The sequence below is a fragment of the Mustela erminea genome, chromosome 16 (genome assembly GCF_009829155.1).
Source record: "Mustela erminea isolate mMusErm1 chromosome 16, mMusErm1.Pri, whole genome shotgun sequence".
Taxonomy (NCBI): domain Eukaryota; kingdom Metazoa; phylum Chordata; class Mammalia; order Carnivora; family Mustelidae; genus Mustela; species Mustela erminea.
The window spans coordinates 59,542,422-59,560,242 of record NC_045629.1 but is presented as its reverse complement, the minus strand read 5'-3'; the positions used below and the strand labels follow the sequence as shown (position 1 = coordinate 59,560,242).

The window sequence follows — 17,821 nt, the reverse complement described above, 5'->3', positions numbered from 1 at the left end:
CATTGAAGAGTTCGCCTGTCCCAGGATAGGAATCGCTCAAAAGTTAGAGTTTTTGCAACACAAGGTAACAGGAGTATATCTTGAGCTAACACCTGATCCAGCCTTAAACCTTAAAAGTCTGCTTCTTAATCTTTTAGGAAGAGAGGGCGGGAAAAGAGCTAGGAAAAAACAAACAAACAAAAAACAGTGTGGTTACAGCCAGTGCTCTTGGTTACTCCCAGAATTAAGGCAAGAGACATTTTATGTATTTTGCCCGGGCATTAAAAAGCTAAAGTTTACACATTTGCAAATGTATTATCAAACTCAAATCTTTTTACTAAGCAATTTGGTCCCAGAGCTAAATTGCTATCCTATGTATGTCAAAGATTTGTTTGCAGTTAATCCTTCTTTGTTTGGGTTGATATTTTTTCCCCATTTTTTTCAACTTTATTAAGGAATAATTGACAAATGTTAATATATATGCTTAAAGTGCACAATGTGATGGTTTGATATTCATATACATTGTGAAATGAAAGCCAAGATCAAGATAATTAACAAAACCATCATTTTGCATAGTTAACTTGTGTGTATGTGGTGAGAATGATTAAAATCTACTCTTAGCAACGTTGAAGTGTACAAAACTGATTTATTTTAATGAGCCACCATACTGTACATTAGATTGTCAGAACTTATATAACTGAAAGTTTGTACTTTCAATATTTATTCTGAATCAATATCAGAAGGAAAAAGGGAACAGAACCCAGATATTTGGAATATATGGAAGATGCTTCTTTTTTTTAGTCATATATTTATATTTTTTAGGCATAATTTAGGATTTGATAAGTGTTTTTTTTTTTTAAAAATTGGATTTTGGGGAACATCTGGATGGCTCAGTGGGTTAAGCCTTTGAGTTCACCTTGGGTTATGGTCTCAGGAACCTGGGATCGAGCCCCACATCGGGCTCTCTGCTCAGCAGTGAGCCTGCTTCCCCTTCTCTCTGCCTGCCTCTCTGTCTACTTGTGATCCCTCTCTGTAAAATAAATAAATAAAATCTTTAAAAAAGATTGGATTTTTTTAAGGGAGCCTGGGTGTCTCAGTGGGTGATGCTTCTGCCTTTGGCTCCGGTCATGGTCCTGGGGTCCTTGGGGTCTTGGGATGGAGCCCTCATCAGGCTCTCTGCTCAAGAGGGAGCCTGCTTCCCCCTCTCTCTCTGCCTGCTGCTCTGCCTATTTGTGATCTCTCTTTCTCTGCCAAATAAATAAATAAAATCTTTTAAAAAATGGGATTTTTAAAAAATCTCTTAAGAGCACCTATTTCAATACCATAACTATTCACCTATAAATGTCCTCTCTAGCTGGGAGAATTCATCGCTGCCTTTTTTTCCGCTGGGTAACTTACCAGGCCAGACATAATGTGACTCTTTCTAACTAGAATGTTGAGTAGATAATGAAATCTATATTATCACTGTGCTTACAAGTAAGAAATTTGTTCCTTCATAATCTGGTTACATTGAGAAAGAACATTGAGAATGTCAGTACATTTCTTGACTATGATCTCTACAACTAAATAGGGATGGGGGCTATGAAATCTATTGAAAAGAAAGCAACACAATTTTTAAAAATGAACAACAAAAACATTCTTGTTTTAAATTGTAGTTATGTAGCAATTTTTTTTTTAAAGAGAGAGAGGAGCGAGAGCGAGCACAGGCAGACAGAATGGCAGGCAGAGGCAGAGGGAGAAGCAGGCTCCCGGCTGAGCAAGGAGCCGGATGTGGGACTCGATCCCAAGACGCTGGGATCATGACCTGAGCCAAAGGCAGCCGCTTAACCAGCTGAGCCACCCAGGCGTCCCTATGTAGCAATTTTTTATGCAGTTTTTAAGAGCTTAGAGTCTGGACTCAGAGAGACTTTGAATCTCATACCCACAAGACAACATGAAATCAGAAGTCTTAGCAAGCAGAAAACATACATTTCAAGTCCTTGGCAACTTTGCCAGTGGCAAGACTTAGAGCCTTACCTTAAATATTTCATTATATCTCATTTTATGATTGACATTAGTCCTCAGAGTCAATGTTAAAAGCAATGCTAAAAGCATACATATACAGCTAGCTCCAGATATATTGTACTCCAGTTTCTTTCACGAGTGTGGGCTTTTCATCATCTCCACTAACCTTCATCCTCCTCCTTGAAGTACCACACCCCCTAGTTTGGTGTCACAATCAAGACTCCATTTTCTAAGGGTGTTGTTAACTCATTAAACACTAACTGACTACATGCAGGACCAGTCAGGAACTAATTAGTAATAATATGTGATAATTGTCCTGAAGGGGCTTACAGTATACTGAGGCAAAAGAATGACAGCAGAAGAGAGTGAAATAATATTTGTAATAAATTAGCTAATAAAGATAAAACCTATGGGAACAAAGGGAAGCAGCACCCTACTTGGAGTAGACTAGGATTGGGGTTACTGGGGAAAATGCCCCTGAATGCCCACTTAAATTCTAAAGATTAGTGGGGATTAGATAAATGATAGATAAACGATTAGATAAATGATAGAGACTTGGAAAGAAGGATATATAATATAGTTTCTATATTATATAGTAATATTTCTATACTGAAATAGTATATGGTGTATATATATATAGTAATATTTTGATTACTTCTTGAGTGTCAAAACACTCTATTAACCAATTTTTAATATAACTTCCCACTGAAATGAAAGCTGAAGTTTATGCCTAATTTCTATGATATCTTTCATCAAAACTTCTTGGTACAGAATAAAGATATTAAAAAGTGTGAGCAAAAATCAGTGATATTCGGTAGAATGAAAGATACTGCTGTATGTCAATGACTCCCAAAGGGAGGGAGGCAGTGGGCATTTGGCAATGTTTGGCCACAACTTTTGATTGTCATAACTTTGGCGGGGGATTGCTAATGGCATTAAGTGGACAGAGACAGAGATGCTGCTAAATATTCTGCAGTGCTCAGGACAGCCCCCTGACAACAAAACAAAGAATATCTAGTCCAAAGTGTCAAAAGTGCAAAGATTGCACAGCCCCGCCCTAAGCTGATAATTGGGAATTATGCATAAACACAAAATAGTGTTAATATCCAATGTGTTTAGTTTCCTAAAAGACACGACCCCCCAAAAAATAAGAGGGCCACTACTTTTTATCATTTACGTAGATTGATACAAATAAACTAGTGACTTGCGCAAAGCTGAGAGTGATGCTTTTACATCTTGCAACCATTGTGTATAGCTCAGAGAATAAGGTTTCTACACTTATTTAAAAAGATCTGGTAAGGAGATCCCATGGCATCTTGAACAGTGCGTTGTACTGACTTATGGAACACTAAATCATTTTCTCATGTCCAGGTTAAACTACCCTGTAGCAATTTCGTTTATTTCTAACTATACTCTTGGAAAGGAATCTTTAAGAATTTTGGCTAGAAAGATGCTTGTACTGTGATGAGGACAGGTTCAACCAAGGGCTCCTGTGGCATGATAAGTTATTACTTATCAACCTCACTCTGTTCAAGTTCTGGCCTCAAGTTTCGCCAGCTCTGAAAATCATCCATGTGTCTGCTCTGGGCTTGCTAATACATTGGAGTAACGACTTTTCATATTAAACACACACACACACACACACACACACACCACATTTGTGGGTGATTGGTACAATATTAATTTAAAATGACATTAAAGGAGTAGACTAAAGAGGCATATGTAATGTGTTATCTTGGATTAGATCCTAGGATGGAAAAGAGGATGTTAGTCTAAAAACAAAATAAACTGAAGCAAATGAAAAACCTGACGAAATTCAAATAGTCTGAAGTTTAGTTAAGAGGAATGTACCAAAGATACATTCTTAGTTTTGACAGATACACTATGGTTATGTGACATGTTTACATTAGGGGAAACTGGTGGAGGGTACATGGGAACTCTGTGCATGATCTTTATGTCTGTTCTGTGAATCTAAAAATTTTCCAAAATAAAGATTTTATTTCCTTAAAAAATTAAATTGAAGAGGAGAATAAGATGAATGACTTGTTAAGGGTTTTTCATTTTGAAAGCAAATTAAAAAAAAAAAAACTTGTGAATTAGAAGCACTAAAATAATTTGTTGCAATTGTGTAATTGAAATACAATTATGTATAACTGTTGTACAACTGTGTTTTTAAACTCTCTTGTTCCATTGAAATCCTAATCCTCTTGTTTTAATTTTACATCAAAGCGAGTATGTGGACCAAACACTGCAAATCAGAGATTTGTTGTCCAGAAATAGCTTATACTTTTTCCTATAATAAATTGCTGTATCTTAAAATTTTTCTAACATTTTAAATATTAAATATTTTGCATAAACATCCAGATTCTCAGCTTTTGAAAAATTAGAACTGGAAAACTTGGCCCACATTCAGAAATATCTGAACATTTTGAGTAGAGGTTTCCTCCTTTATCCTGGGCATATGCTTGCCAGATGGCCTCATACCCCCATTTTTTTATTTCCCACTCCCAGCCCAATTACCAGGTGGGTCAACTGTGCTTTTGAGCAAGTGACATCTGATTATGCAATTTATTTTCCAGTCCTCAATATTAAATAAATATGGGGTTTTCATGTCTTATTAATCTAAATTTTGAGATATTTAATTTAGCTAATTTACCTGTCACCCTATCAGGATATAGAAACTGTGTTCTGGAGTTCCACTTATGAAACATTTTTAACCTGTTTATGAGACTAAAAATGTTTGTTTCACCCAGCTGTTTTCTGTGGCAGATAAATGATAGATACAGTTTGCTTTTCCATCCAATGTTTAGATAATTTGGAACCACTTTTTTTTGTTCTGTTTTGCTCTGAATGATAGTTTTGTACCAAGACCTTTCTACTTCCCAAATAGTAGAAATTTTTTTCAGAACATTGTCTTAGATTTACATAATGATGCTATCCTTGAGTAGTATAAACTCAAAAGTGATCTTGGTGGTTGACAATCTTAGAACTTATATTCTGTTCTTTGAAATCATGAATGATAATTTTAAAATATCTTTTTGTATAGAGAAATAGACTCTTTTATATCAATGTTTTTCATATCCTAGAATTCACTAACCCAGTTCTCAGATGTAGTCTCCAGTCTTTTTTACTTTTCTGTAGTTCCCTTTGTAAAGATCTTGGATGCCACGTCAGAGGCATATGCCAGTCATTGTTAGTCAGGAAAGAACTTCTAATGAAACCCCATTATTTAGTGAAATGGTTGTCTGTTATGTGGCCTTCATATCATCTGAGACATGTTAAACCTATTGCTAGAAATAAAAAAAAAAAAATGGAGAGAAGATAATACATCTACCTAAAACCAAACTGTTTTTAGATACTTAAAAAATTGCTAAGCAGCAACACCATGATGTAAAATCTAATCACAATGGTTTCGAATAATTCATGCAAGCGTATTTAAAGAATTCAAAAAAATATTAATAATTTGGTTGTTGGATACACTTGAACAATATATATTTTTTTCTTTTTTTAAAAATTCCATATAATCACTTTCTGACATGTGTTGTCCCTCTTTCCCGTGCCCTAAATTATATTGTACTGATGGCCTCTAATTTTTTGAGGACTAGTGCTTTATGAGTTGACTCCTCAGATTAAAGCAAATCATACACACACACACACATACATGTACCTGCAAATACATATACACACATATACACATGCATACATATACATACATGTGCATACACACAATCACGTGTGCGCGCACATGCACACACACACACACAGAGGCCTACCTTGGAGATATTGTGGGTTTGGTTCCAGACCACCAAAAATAAAGCAAATATCACAATGAAGTGAGTCAAATGAGTGCTTTGGTTTCTCAGTGCATATAAAAGTTATGTTTCTACTGTACTGTAGTCTAGTTAAGTATATGATAGCATTATGTATAGAAAAAAAAAACTTTATTGCTAAAAAAAATGCTGTCCATCATGTGAGCTTTCAGGAAGTTGTAATCATTTTGCTGGTGGAGGGTCTTTGATGTTGATGGCTGCTGGCTGATACGGGGGGTGGTTGATGAAGGCTGAGGTGGCTGTGGCAATTTCTTATAAAAAAAAAAAAAGAAAGCAACAGTGAATTTTGCCACATCAACTCACTCTTTTTTGCTACACTTCTCTGTATCATGAGATGCTGTTTGATAGAATTTTACCCACAATAGAACTTTCTAAGTTGAAGTCAGTCCTCTCAGACCCTGCCCTGTGACCAAAGAAATTGATGTAATATTCTAAATCCTTTGTTGTCATTTCAACAATCTTTATAGAGTCTTCACCAGGAGTAGATTCCATCTCAAAAAAACACTTTCTTGGCTCATTTTAAGAACCAGCTTCTCATTCGTTAAAGTTTTACCATGAGATTGCAGCAAGTCAAAAGCACTTCAAATATAATAATAATGAAACAGTTTGAAATATTATGAGAATTCCCAAAATGTGGCACGGAGACATGAAATGAGCAAATGCTATTGGAAAAAATGACACTGACAGACTTGCTAGATGCAGGGTTGCCCTGAAGCCTCATTTGTAAAAAATGTAATATCTGCAAAGCACAACAAAAGGACGGATGGCTGTCCTTTTAGGAACGTCTGGACTTTACTCGTAGCCTTTTTCATGATTATATAATCTTGTAATGTGCTGTTTCATGTCTGTCTTTCTCCCCAGAATGTGAGGTGTATGAATGCAGGGCTCGTCCACAACTGTGTGTTCACTAATTCTCATACTTTTGAGTGCATCTGTTTTGTTTTTTTGTTTGTTTTTTTTTTAATAATTAGTGAATGACTGAGTAAATAACTAAGTGACTAAATATGCTATGCCTGTGCATTTAAAACTAAGTAGAATTATATTTTAAAAAAATAAGTATATAGGGTAAAAAAAGGACATGACTTGACTTTTTCATTCTTATCCCCGGTCCTCTAGTTTTTGGTTTTTTATATCCATGCCTCATATGACATCTGGACTAATCAACTTAATTACAGACACAGTTAAGTCAAGTGCCCTTCAATAGTTTTGAAAACAACAACAACAACAACAACACCTAAAATCTAACAACTCTCTTGGCCTATCCTGTATGGCTTTCCTTGAAGAGCTGTTTATTTACCTCTTGAGTTCTACCTAAAGAATCTCCTCAGCTCCAAACAATCTTAGATGTTCTGGGATTTAATTTTCTTATATACAATATGCTAGCTAGTGCATCTGCTTAGAAGACCTTCCTGGTTTCTACTCGCAGTCCATGTGTCCTAACTTTTCAACATTCAACTTTGACATCATCTCAAGGATGACTTCTCTAATTTCCTAAGCTGCAAAAATGTGCAGTTTCTGTGTTCCCATTAACACCTGCTTACCTTTACACTAGTAACTCATTTTTGAAATGACATATTTGTGTTTTTAAGACTTAAGTCTCTTAAAGAAATGATCCCATCTTATTCATTTTTTGCCCTGAACTTTCTAAATCAATGTTTGATGTTGAATAAATATCTCCATGAAAAATTACAAAAACCTATCATCATTTATCATTCTACCTTTCAACGAGGAGGAAAAATTATCTAGAATTTCCAGTGATTTCCAAATTATCTTGAGATGTTTCTTTGTGAATTACCTCTTTTTCTCACATTTTAATTAGAACATTTAAATTATAAACTTTGGTCTTTTTATTACCTTTAGGTGTATTTCACTTTAATTATTTTTGAATAAAAAACGTTACTGAGCATTTATTATGTTTTTATACACTAAGTCAATTTTTTTTGTCCCTAGGAGTTACAAGATATAATATAAAGGAATGCAGTATTTAAATAATTAAAATAGAGTAAGAATGCTCTAATACAAGTAAGGCTTTGGAAAATGAATTTTAGCTAGCAGGTTAAGAGCTAAAAAAGAATATTCCAGATGAAGAAAACCACATATGAAAAGCTATGTAAGTAGCTTAGAGCATGATGCATTTTGAAATTACAAATTGACTCCTAATGTTTCCTGCCTTGTTTGATGTACATCAGATAGTCTTATCCCTGATTTTAAATTCTGGGAAGTACAAAGCCTTCTAAAAGATGTCAGTGATTTTTTGGGGCCAGTAGGTAGAAACTTAACGTCTATTAGTTAATTCTGGCTTTAAATTCCTGCTTTCTGATTTTCTGGATTATGTCAGTTTTACATAAATTCGAGTGGACACTGACCTAGTTTCCTCTAAAGAAACAGAAAACCAGTTTTTAAATGTACAAGTGACAACCTGCTCAGTGAATCTTCTAGATAATATGGGAAAGGCTGCAGTCAGTCTATAAAAGGCAGAGCAATAGTTTGAAGCCAAATAGTACATACTCTTACCTATTAAGCCCTTTGTCAAAGCAGTTGCTTAAACTCCGCCCCCATCTTCTTTACTATCGACCCTCTTTTTCTTTCTTTCTTTTCTTCATTCCACCAACTCTTCCCTCATGAATGATCTTAAAAACACTATGGTTTCTAGATATATTAGGCATAATAATTAATCTCATTCTAGCCTACCGCCTAACTGATCTGTTTCTTATTGGCAACCTTAGATTAAGTTGGATTTTCTTTTATTTTTCTCAAAAAGCAAACTGAATCATAAATTCATACAGTCATTTCTATTACCGATTCAATGCCATATGTCCTCTCATCCTAATACAAATAGGGTGACTCAGTGAGACAAAGAGCAGGAAGAAGCAGGATTGTATAAAAACTTGACCTTCATGACTAGGTTAAATTATGAACAAGAACTAGAAAAAGAAAAATAAAGAATCTCCGTACTTTATTTTTGACTTGAAAAATAAGTCCATTATATTTCTCACTTTTAAAAGGAATTGCATTTGCTGGGTTTTAATCAGATTTATCTGATCCTGTATAGTCTGCCTTTTGCTGATTTTCATTCTGTCCCTTTCATGGCCTCTCCTCTGTTTTCCAGTTTTCTGCTTTGGGTTCATTTCATTATTATTCCACATTTATATGCTTCCTTTCAAGTGAAGACATGGATTAGACTTGCCATTCTTATGCAGATAATGCTCAGATATATTGGAAGATTAGTCCTAATTGTAACTCCACTTCTGACACTTTATCAGCTTCTCATGAAGACATAGGGACTGGGATGTCCAATGAAGTATTATTAAATGGAACTACTTATTGATAGTTCCACACACAGATTTAAATAGGTTTTATCTTTCACCTTGAGATGTGGGGAGGGAGGTGGGAATGTTAAGGGGGCAAGAGGGAGGTGTTTCATGACCAAGAGTCCACAATCTGAGAATTAAAATTGATTCAGAGAGTAGTTTCTATAGCTGTTTATCTGAAGCTTAACAATAGGTTTTTGATGTTTAGGTAAATCAGCATGTTTTTCTAGGTAGATATATATGTATTAAACAAAGTAAAATTAAAAACAAAATAAATTCTGGTGTATTAAAAGGGTTATAACCATTTTGCAGGTCACTACTTAAATTCCACATGTTTGTTAGATTGTTACAAATTAAACATCCATGTAGGAATTCCCTTCATAATAAAAACATCTCTGTACCTGATTTTCTAAACTATTAAGAATTTCCTTTCCCAGAAAGAAAGTGCAAGAGAAAGATAAAATGGAGCTGAACAGAATCCTTCTAAACATATGTCAGATATTGTGCAGAAAGACTAAAATTCTGACACTCAACCCAGAAATCTGTACTTATTTAGTGGAGTTCTATTTTCTATGTGAAAACTCCACAATTCCTCCTTCTGCCCATTAAGAGAACAAATGCTATTCTGGTGGTGTTCCTCTCACTTGTCTTATTTCCCTTTGTCCACTGTGATAATAGATTTCTACCATGTTTCATCCATTTTGTTACAGCAAATCTTTTATTATGTCAGTTGAAAATTAATCCCCAAGCTCGTTTCATTTTCTGGGCATTTTTCCCTCCCTAGATTATTAATTCCTTCATTGAAAGTATTTTATTTTAATGTAAAACGTATTTTTCACAACTTTGCAAGTATTTGAAGTTAATATAGCTCAAACTAGAACTCCTATAACTTCTATCTTAGAAACTAATTTCCTGAGCCACTTTATTTTCTCAATTTTTCATCAGTGCATTGTTTTATATTTTACATTTGCCAGCATGGGATGATATTTTTTTTTCTCTCAAATGTCCCTAAAAATATTTCATTTCAACCATCTCTAATAATAGTAACATGCTAATTTAAAAAAAAAAAGATAATGTTTTATGAAGTGCTACTGGGGAAATGGGCAGCTTGTTATTTTGTAGCTTGATCTGATCAGAATGAATTTGTTCTTTATAAGGTTTCTACAAGAGCCATGGGAGAAAGTCTCCTAAATTACCGAAGGAGGAAAACAAAACTTAGAAAGAAAACAAGTATTTTTCTATGTCACTTCCTAAGAATAGCTTTTCCTGATCTGTTATCTACTTCCATAGGATTTCTTGATCTATTACCCCCATAGTATTTTATAAATCCAACTTACTTATGGGTGATTTTTACTTGTCATTTATGAGTGGTTTTTTTTCTTTATTTTCAAAAAGACAACTTCTTAGTCTAACACATATTTACAAAGATTCTTCATCACCATGTAGGGATCACTTACTTGCTACTCCATGTAAGAACTATGAAAAAGAACTTGGATATCTGTTCCAGTAGTAAACATCCCTGCATTATGAAAGCCACTGTACCAAGAGTTAACAGAGGTGAAAAACAAGGTCTTGTCCACAGAAGATTATAAGTGTGTATACATCTTGTAAAACAAAGCTTGCCATAGAATTGCCAAGTAGTGTCTCACTCAAAGAAGCAGTATGTCTTATCAGGAAGCTAATTCAATTAACTTCAAAGCAATCACTGAATTGCTGTAAATTTGTTATTGCTGTAAATTTGTTATTGCTCTGAAGTTCTTAAAATGTTTATAACTGTGCTTTCTATCAGATCACTAGCACTTGACCACCTTTATACATCTGTTGTTCAAATAAATGTTCTGTGAAGACTACAATCTATTACAGAACCCTGAGTGGAGGAATTAGGAATACTTCTTACAAAAAGAAGTGACACATCAGATTGTCTTTGTTTAAATGAATAGAATTTCTGCAGGGGGATATAAGAAGTAGTAACATTTTTGACTGGGAAAACATCATAGAAATAAGTAGAAATGATAAAGGGTGTAATACATTCAAAGAAGAATAAGATTTTTTTTTCTGGCAGAAGTTGAATGTTTACTGTATAAAATGTACTAGAAAAGAAATCTAGGTCCTCACAGTTTGGAATTTATTATAGAGGAATCAGAGATCAAGCTTTTTAATGAAGTAAAATAGTCAAGTCTGTCTTTTAGAAAGATAAATATAATAACACAAAGATGGATAGGACACGGAGAAATATCAGTAGAAGGAAGGAGTTAAGCAGCTATTTCTAGTTCAAGAAAAGATGGTGATGAAGTACTGGGTACTGGGAAGAGAAGAAAAGAAGGAAAATGGAATGTTTCAGATGAGATATCCACAGGTCTTGAGGAGTGTTTATGTCTGTATCGGACGGAAGTGGATGGATGAATTAAGAGAAGTTTATTTAAAAGCTCCATTAAAACATTTTATAGAATGTCTAGCAAGCAGAGAAACATTTACTCTAGAAATAGGAGATAGAAAAAATGGTAATATACATTTGAAAGCTATCAGCACAGAAATGATTGTTGTAGTCGAAGTAGTGAATTAGATTAACTATTCAGAGAGAACACTGAACAAAGAAAAATAGTCCATGTAATCAATTTATAATTCTGCTATCTAAGGGTCAAATGCAAAGGAAAAAAAAATAGAACAAGAACACAGGGTATGGAGCATAATGATTTAAACCAATTAGGTAAAAATCAAGGGAGTTCAGGACTGTGTAAGGGAAGGCATGATAACTTCAAATAAAGCCTATCGATACTTTCCATTACTGCTAAGAGATCAAGTATGTGGAAAAAATGAAGAGATATTAGATTTAGCAATTAGGAGTTCATTTCTGGCACTGAGAAAGTAATTCAATACCCAAATGAGAGAAGTCAGCTGTAATACATTCAAAAGTGAATGGGAGGGGCTCCTGGGTGGCTCAGTCATTAAGCTATCTGCCTTTAGTTCAGGTCATGATCCCAGGGTTCTGCGATTGAGTCCCACCCACATCAGGCTCCTTGCTCAGCAGGGAGCCTGCTTCTCCCTCTGCCTGCTGCTCCCTTTGCTGTGTGTGTTTTCTCTCTCTCTCTCTCTGATAGATAGATAGATAAATAAATAATTTAAAAAATAAAATACTATCTGGATTGCTTAACCCATGGCTTTGTTTCTTACTCTGTGGATTTTTGTTAACACAGTATTACATAACTAGACCTCTCTCTAATTAAGGTAAGTTATAGTGCCTCACACTGTTATTCATAATTAATTTTCAATTAATGTTGAAAATACTGAGTTTGTGAACTTTAGGGTATAAAAAAGCCCCTCACTTTGATAAGGGGCATAATGCCCTAGTATACATTTCACTGTGGTTATAATTGTACAATCTTGAATTCAAAGTCTGTTTGCAAAATACTTTATTGCTAAAATTTTGCAAGCAGGATTGACTCCTTTTAAAAATTCAATTTCTCTTTTAGTGAAGACGTGTGGCTCTAATCTTCAAGGACCAAGTGGCACCTTTACGTCTCCCAACTTCCCATTCCAGTATGACAGCAATGCACAGTGCGTCTGGGTCATCACAGCAGTGAATACAAATAAGGTAAGGGAAAACCAGCTGTGGTAGAAAAGCATAATCATAAAGACAAAGGCAAAGAGATCATGAGGAAAATGTAGTAAAAGCAGTTCATAACTGAAGTTTGACTTCTGCAGTATTTTCTACTTATTCTCTAAACATAAACCTATATGAGAATTTTGGAAAAAATAAATTTTAAACAATACAGTTCTACTCCCAGTTATTAATATAAATAACAACACATTCAAATCATAAATTAATGTTTTCTGAGATATATTTTTGAAGGTTATAAGGACATATTTCTTTTTCTGGTTTTGACTTTTTTTAAAGAAGCCATGAAACATGCCTTTTCACTTCATATTTTTTCTTCTTGACCTATTATTCAGATGCATCATGTTTTAGTATATAGCTTACTTTTGTTTCATTGTTTCTCTATTACCATAGGTCATAGAGCTATTCCTTATTATAAGAAGTTGGGTTTAATGTGGTCTGTACTAATGGAGGATCCACTTTGTGGATATTTTAAAAGGTTAGATTGTCTTTCTGTTTCACTAGAAATGAGGAATACATCTAAACATGCATATCCCACAATACTTTGAATAAAATTATTATGCTGCACGAGTGTTAGAACAGCTGAAAACTTCGCAAGTTTTCTTGTCTTCTCTCTCTCCTTCTTCTCCTTGTAAGAAGGACCTAACCAGGCAGAATCAAAATTCCTCTCAGATTGTATGATATCTTTCCGAGGTTAAATTAAGGCAAGTTTCATATTAGAGCACATAAAACTGGTTTAGATTGTAGTTCAAATACTGATTTAGAATTTACTGTCACCTTTGATCAAGTTATTTAACCTCCCTGTAATTCTGTTTCTCTATCTATAAAAATGTGGATACTAAGAATATGCAGTTCATAGTGAGCTGTGAGAAATAAATGAGGTAATAAGTGCAGAGGGCTAGATATAGTAAGGACTTAAAACACATTAACTCATTGTTATTAGATAAAGTATGTTCTACCTGCCAGAATGTTCTAGGTTTTATGTTCATAAAACCTAATCTTGATGACAGCAGTATGGTTTCAAAAATCAGTTCAGGGGTCAGTGACACTTACCTCATAGAAAAGTCCTGATTTATGAATCAGAAGAATTAGATCAGAAGCTTATGCTGTCCCAAAACATCTGAGTAAACTTGGGAAAAATCACTGTATCTAAACTTTCAACTACATAAAGGAAATAATTTTACTCACCCAACTTGTGTCATCAGTTCAATTCACCAAACATTTATTTGTCATGTATCCTCTCTGTGCAAATTATGGGTTGTTGAGAAATTTTTTTTTTAAAAATCATGAAGTACTTGAAAAACCAAGTTACATTTATTGAACACTTAGCAATATGCCAGATACTATTGATAGCACTTTTTATTAATTATTTAATCCTCATAAGACTCCTGCTGTGAAATAGGTACTTTTACTGTCTACACTTAACACAGAGGCTGAATAACTTGTTTAAGACCACATAGCCAGCAAAGGTCAGAGCTGTGTTACTCACAATGATAAATCTTACAGGAAGGTATATGTATCTTATACCAAGATAAATAGGAAGTAAATTCATTATAGTACGGAACAAACACATTGTATCAGTCTTACATTGAGATAGAAATCTTTTTGTGTCATGATAATTACCTATAATTGTCATCAAAGTGTGGTAATTATCTTCTGTTCTATAAGATGTCAGCTTTGCTAAGTTTAATTCATTCTCACTTACTGAGACACCTGAGGTTTCACAGAGGTCGTCGCATTTCTCCTTGTTTATCTTACCCAATCTGCCAAACTTTTATCTCTTCTTTTTCTCCTAAAAAAAAAATCCAATTTTCTAAGGAAGACATAATTACTTTCACTTCTTTGCTATTTTTATCAAGTAGCTGACTGAGGACATTAATTTTTGATCTGTTGGTTTACCTCTATTTTAAGATATCCTTAAAGAAATTGGCTTTCAAGCATTTTTACCTGTGACCCATTGATAGAATTATACTTTTACGCTGTGGTCCAGCTGACTCACATACACACACACAGTGCCACAAAATAACATTTTCCCTTAATATGTGAATACACTTCTCTGTTTTTTATTCTAATCTATTGTGATCTATTTGTTTTTAAAATCTTGGTCATGCCTCAATAAATGGATTTTATGATGCATGTTATAATGGGTTTTAACATAGTTTGAAAAATTGTGTTTTGCTTCTACAGATTCCTAGATCAGAACTCTTTTGAGGGGGCACCTGGGTGGCTCAGTTGCTTGTGTCTGCCTTCTGCTCAGGTCATGATCTTGGGGTTCTGGGATCAGCCCTGTGTAGGGCTCCCTGCTCAATGGGGAGCCTGCTTCTCCCTCCCCCCACCACTTCCCCTGTTTGGGATCCCCTTCTCTCTCTCAAGTAAATAAATAAAATCTTAAAAAAAAAAAAAAACTCATTTTGGAAGTCAGTTGCTGGCATGAACCATTGGCACACAAGCTTTCCTAGTTGGTGTAAACTTCAATGAACCAAGATGCTTAACTTCAATATCTATAATTTTCTTCATATACCATTGTTCAAAGTTTTCTTCATGTTTGATGATTTTTTTTAAAGATTTTATTTATTTATTTAACAGACAGAGATCACAAGTAGGCAGAGAGGCAGGCAGAGAGAGAGAGAGAGAGGAAGAGAAGCAGGCTTCCCGCTGAGCTGAGAGCCCGACGTAGGGCTTGATCCCAGGACCCTGGGATGATGACCTGAGCCGAAGGCAGAGGTTTTAACCCACTGAGCCACCCAGGTGCACCTGTTTGATGATTTGTATTTTTAAAAGATTTTATTTATTTATTTTTGAGAGTGAGCAAGAGAGAGAGAGAGAGAGAATGAGCACAAGTGGCAGAGGGAGAGGGTAGAGGCAAGCTTTTTCCTTAGCAGGGAGCCTGATGTGGTACTCCATCCCAGGACCCTGGGATCATGACTAGAGCCAAAGGCAGACACTTAACTGACTGAGCCACATAGATGCCCTATGTTTGATATGTTTGATACTTTTAAAAGCAATCATGGTGTTCTAAATGTCCAAAACATGTATATGAATCATGGCAAAAATTTTGAGATTTGAAGTTGGATGAAACTGAATGGAACTGTTTACAAATCTGGTTTTTCCCTTTCACTAGTAATAGAGCTGTAGACAGTCAGGGTTTTTGAATCCTCTGAAATAGTTTCTCTTTTTCATATATTAGAGGTAATTATATCAAACCATAAAGTTGTTTTACTGACTAGTTAAGAAAATATGAATTATCTCAAAGTAGAATAATTTTAAAAGACATCTATCATTGGCAAATAATTCCATCTCATTAAGAAAGACTGATGATTCGCAGACTTGTGCCCCTGAAGAAAATAATACACTGTATGTTAAAAAAAAAAAAGAAAAGAAATATGCTTGTCTTTAATTGTTAGATTTAAGTTATGTATTGATGCAGAATAAAATGTCCCTCTGTACTGTTGTCTTCCATCTTTGATTATTCAATTAATTAATTTATAGATGACATACCATTAAATTAGTCATTTTTACTGCTCAGTTTATACACATCACCATTAAGCTTACTAGAAATAAAGTATAATGACTGAGCATTACAGTCTTAAAGTAATATATGTTTTCAGGGTCACTTCATACTCCTTCCCCAAGCTTCTATAAGGGAATTTTTCCTTTAATTTTAGAATTTCAATGATGAACATAATTGAGGGCTTCCTCAGAACAGTAAGTTAAAATATTAGAACAAACACTTTAAACTAGCCTGGTCATTGAATTAATTGTTCTTCTTGCATTACGATATGCATTTGACATTAGCTCCATATGTGAAGTCAGTACTTTTCTGCCTTGAATTTTTCCTTAATTTTAATAAGGATGATCTCCCTTGATTTAATTGGTCTAGTGCATTTGTCTTCAATCTGATGTATGTCTGTTCTGGGGTACACAACGATTCCCAGGGTGTACTTGGGGGAAGAGGTGGGGACAGAACACCATTTTCATGTATTCTGCTTTCTAATACTGTCCTGCTTGAAGACCCTCTTCTGTTTGTTCTCTTTTATCACTTTCCTTTTCATGATTATCTTTCGTTTCAAAAGTGTGTCATGTATTATCTTCCCAGCTGAAAGCTTTACATTACAAGCTGATGTTTTACATTATTTGAGTGTAAATAAAATTCCAGAGATCCAGACTAGAAAATTCTACATGCACACAGTTTCTGAGGGGAGAGTCTTTTAGAACAAAACAAAAAATATATTCACTAGGAAATATTTGAAGGAACTATTACCTTATTTCTTCTAAACATCAAACTTAAAGAAAGTCTCACCTCTTTATCTCTTTATGAATGCATGTATTTATTATGTATCTGTCATCTGTCTACCCACTTATCTTTGAATTTGTCTGTGTCTCTGTCTATCCTAGAACTAGAATTTACAGTACATAGAATTATAGAGTAGTCTGACTTTTTGAACACATAGAATTTCCAATTTGTCTGATTGATTTTACAGTTTCTGCACTTAAAACATGCAGTCAATGTTTTCTAAAAACAAAATGGACTACTGTAAGATTTTAAGGAAACTATATTTAGAATATTTGTAAAATTATGATATAGAACTTGCATCCTTTGCAGCTACTCACACTTAGAAAAAAAAATGTCTATTTAAAACTGTAGGAGAAAGTAGTTATCAAAATGCTTTGACCTATGTCTGCAAAATTGTTTCAGGGCTGTCTAGACCAGTATTGTCCACTAAAAATATGTGATTCATATATAGAATTTTAAAAAATTTTCTAATAGCTACATTTTTTTAAAGATGAAGTTAATTTTAATGCTGTAACTTATTTAACCACAATGTATAATTTCATGTAATCCGAATAAAATCGTTAATAAAATGATATACTGTATATATAAATTTTTTCATTTTAAATTTTTGAAATCCAAAATGTATTTAATACTTAAGGGACATCTCAGTTGAGATGAGCCATATTTCTAGTTCTCGATAGCCACACATTGCTGGTGGCTAACATCATACAGGGAAAATATCAAACATCACCACAGAGAATTTGACCCTCTGCTCTAGGGAGTATGCGTGGTGATGATGGTAAGTGGT

The 17,821-nt window shown here is 34.3% G+C and overlaps 1 protein-coding gene across 5 annotated transcripts in view; it reads left to right on the top strand.

Moving 5' to 3' along the window:
* The window catches only part of CSMD3 (CUB and Sushi multiple domains 3), a 1,246,643-nt gene that overhangs the window by 604,480 nt on the left and 624,342 nt on the right, over nucleotides 1–17,821 (top strand). For all 5 annotated transcript variants that reach the window (XM_032316321.1, XM_032316320.1, XM_032316319.1 and 2 more), the window contains one exon: nucleotides 12,595–12,716. In XM_032316321.1, coding sequence (XP_032172212.1) covers nucleotides 12,595–12,716 — 122 coding nt within the window. The remainder of the gene's footprint in view (nucleotides 1–12,594; nucleotides 12,717–17,821) is intronic.